The following is a 2,500-nucleotide window of genomic DNA, read 5'->3' as shown; positions in this document are numbered from 1 at the left end:
ATGTGGCTCCTGATGGTCACTACAAAGTCTGTGGGACGTTCTTCCACCTTCAGTAGGCAGCCAGAAAAGCTGTTTAACCAAGTTTGTGGTTCTCATTCATGGACAGAATGACCTGCTCGCCGGGTAAACACTTGGATCAGATGGATGAACTCTTACAGGGTCATTATCAGCTCTTATGGGTAGTAAACATCTCTGTGCTGCTCAGTTTTTATAATCTTGGTTCCTAATGTGTTGCAGTTTAGAGGTAAACCGAATCAGGCCCAGCCGGCCGTTTGACTCCCTCATGGCTGTGAAAGGAGCAGCTGTTGCAGCAGACCCGTTCGACTAATAGATGCTCATCAAAATTCACTGTAACCTCCGGTGATTAGACCTGCTGAGCTGCAGGAGCACCATCACAGACACGAGCCTTCATTCTTCCCACTCTCTGGAACATTTGTCCTGAACTCATCTCTGTCATCCTGACTGAAGCAAGCATCAAAGATCTGCTGTGGGGGGTCCGGAACATCAGCTGTTCAGAGGAACTCTGCTGTGATTCATCTGAGCCACAATCTGAGGCTCCTGTTGGGACCTTCACTGTCTGAATCCAGCCAGGTAAAATAATCTCACGGATTAAATGAGGCTGGAGGATAAAAACTGCAGGGAGAGAAATAAATAGATCTTAAAAGCTTCTCTGAAATATCTGTGAGGAAATAAAAGATAGAGAGAGAGAGAGAGAGAGAGAGAGAGAGAGAGAGAGAGAGAGAGAGAGAGAGAGAGAGAGAGAGAGAGAGAGAGAGAGAGAGAGAGAGAGAGAGAGAGAGAGAGAGAGAGAGAGAGAGAGAGAGAGAATTGTTCCCAGTCTGGATGCTCAGCTCCTCCCCTGGACGTGCGCGTGTGTGCGTGTGTGTGTGCGTGCGTGCGTGCACGCGGGCATCATTCCATCAAATCCTTCAACTTGGACCACTCCGGCTCAGCAGCACTTTTTGCTACAGCATTTCGGCAGCGCCTCCACCAGCAGCTCCTTTTCCAGCTCAGAGCGCTGACTCTCATCCCGAGTGACCGGGAGGAACCGGGAAAACGGACTTCCAGCTTCCGGAGCGTCCAGAGATGGAGCGGGAGGTCGGGTTCTACCCAAAGTGGCACCGCGCGCTTTGGGTCCTGATGCTCGCGGCACCCTGCGTCTTCCGCCCTGCTGAGGCTGGCATAACTTGCAGGTCATGCCAGCCTGGAAACAAGTGGCGCGGACAGGAACTACCGCTGACATTTAGCTTGAGTGGACCGGTACCGGGGCTACAGGGACAAGTTTGGGGGAACGGGGTCTGGACGGGAATGAGGCGGCAGCTCCCCTGCGCCGCTGGTTCCGCCGAATGCGCTCTGGATCGGCCGGACTACGCGCGAAAGCCTCGGAGTACCGATAACCTGCGCGCGCCAGGTGGAGACGGCGAGGAGAGGAAAGTTGCTCGGGTCAAAACAAGTTCCCAGTTCACGGCCAGGAATGCTGCAGGGACTCAGGGCCCGAGTAGGGACAGCGACGGTGACGAAGTCCGGTTCCCCGGTGTGGCGGGGCGCAGAGTCCCGCGCTCGTCCGACCTGCGCTGGAGCGGAGAAGAGCGCAGAGGCAGCGGCACGAGGCAGGACGAACCCAAACTCAACAGCTCGACCTTCGCCCTGACCGGAGACTCGTCCCACAACCAGGCCATGGTGCACTGGTCCGGCCAGAACAGCAGCGTAAGTCACCCTGCTATCTTCCGGTGCGCAGCGGGGCGGGCGCGCTCCAGCTGGCCACGCTGAGGGGGAGACTAACCTGCGCTGGTGTGTGTGTGTGTGTGTGTGCACGCGCGCGTGTGCATGAAAGGGAGTTCAGCAGAGATTCTTCAGGTTCTCAGAGAACATCAGAAGCTGGTTCTGGTTCCTTGTGTCGGGTTTGAATAGCTGAGCTTCTGTGGTACAGGCTTCCTGTAGCAGTGTGTGTGTGTGTGTGTGTGTGTGTGTGTGTGTGTGTGTGTGTGTGTGTGTGTGTGTGTGTGTGTGTGTGTGTGTGTGTGTGTTTCCAGTCGCTCTGCAGGTTGTGGGAGAGGTGAGGCTGCTTTCGAACCATGATCCCCATCCCTTGTTATATTGCAGCAGGTTTTCAGTGAGGTGGGAAGATCCCCCCCCCCCCCCCCCCCCCCCCCAGGTGTGTCGGAGACCAGCGGGAGCAGAGCTCAGGTCAGCTGATCTCTGTGAAAGTTGGAAGAAAAGGAAGGGGAAAACAGGATCTGACGACGTTCCTGCGTCCCGTTCCCCTAAAACTTGAAACTTGTCACACAGACAGGTTCAACATGGAGGATACTCAAACACAGAATAATAAATACAAATACGACGTTCCATTTATTCAAATCGGTGTAAATACAACCAGCATCTGGTTTATTTGTTTATATAGATTCTGAGACTGGGTCATTTCTCCTGCAGGCCTTGCTGCTGCGTGTCCCACTGTCCCACAGGGACACGTCCCCTACCTGCTGTACAGGATGTCCCTCAT

The 2,500-nt window shown here is 54.5% G+C and overlaps 1 protein-coding gene across 5 annotated transcripts in view; it reads left to right on the top strand.

Moving 5' to 3' along the window:
* The first annotated feature begins 957 nt into the window (after positions 1-957).
* Positions 958-2,500, top strand: part of sorcs1 (sortilin-related VPS10 domain containing receptor 1) — a 240,367-nt gene continuing 238,824 nt past the window's right edge. For all 5 annotated transcript variants that reach the window (XR_008563892.2, XR_001574014.3, XM_054743833.2 and 2 more), the window contains exon 1: positions 958-1,707. Coding sequence is in view for 3 of the 5 variants with exons in the window: in XM_054743833.2 (XP_054599808.2) it covers positions 1,087-1,707 (621 nt within the window). In the remaining 2 variants the exon portion in view is untranslated. The remainder of the gene's footprint in view (positions 1,708-2,500) is intronic.

The sequence above is a fragment of the Nothobranchius furzeri genome, chromosome 6 (genome assembly GCF_043380555.1).
Source record: "Nothobranchius furzeri strain GRZ-AD chromosome 6, NfurGRZ-RIMD1, whole genome shotgun sequence".
Lineage (NCBI taxonomy): Eukaryota > Metazoa > Chordata > Actinopteri > Cyprinodontiformes > Nothobranchiidae > Nothobranchius > Nothobranchius furzeri.
Note: the sequence above shows the minus strand (reverse complement) of the source record. Positions and strands in the feature narration are given on the sequence as shown.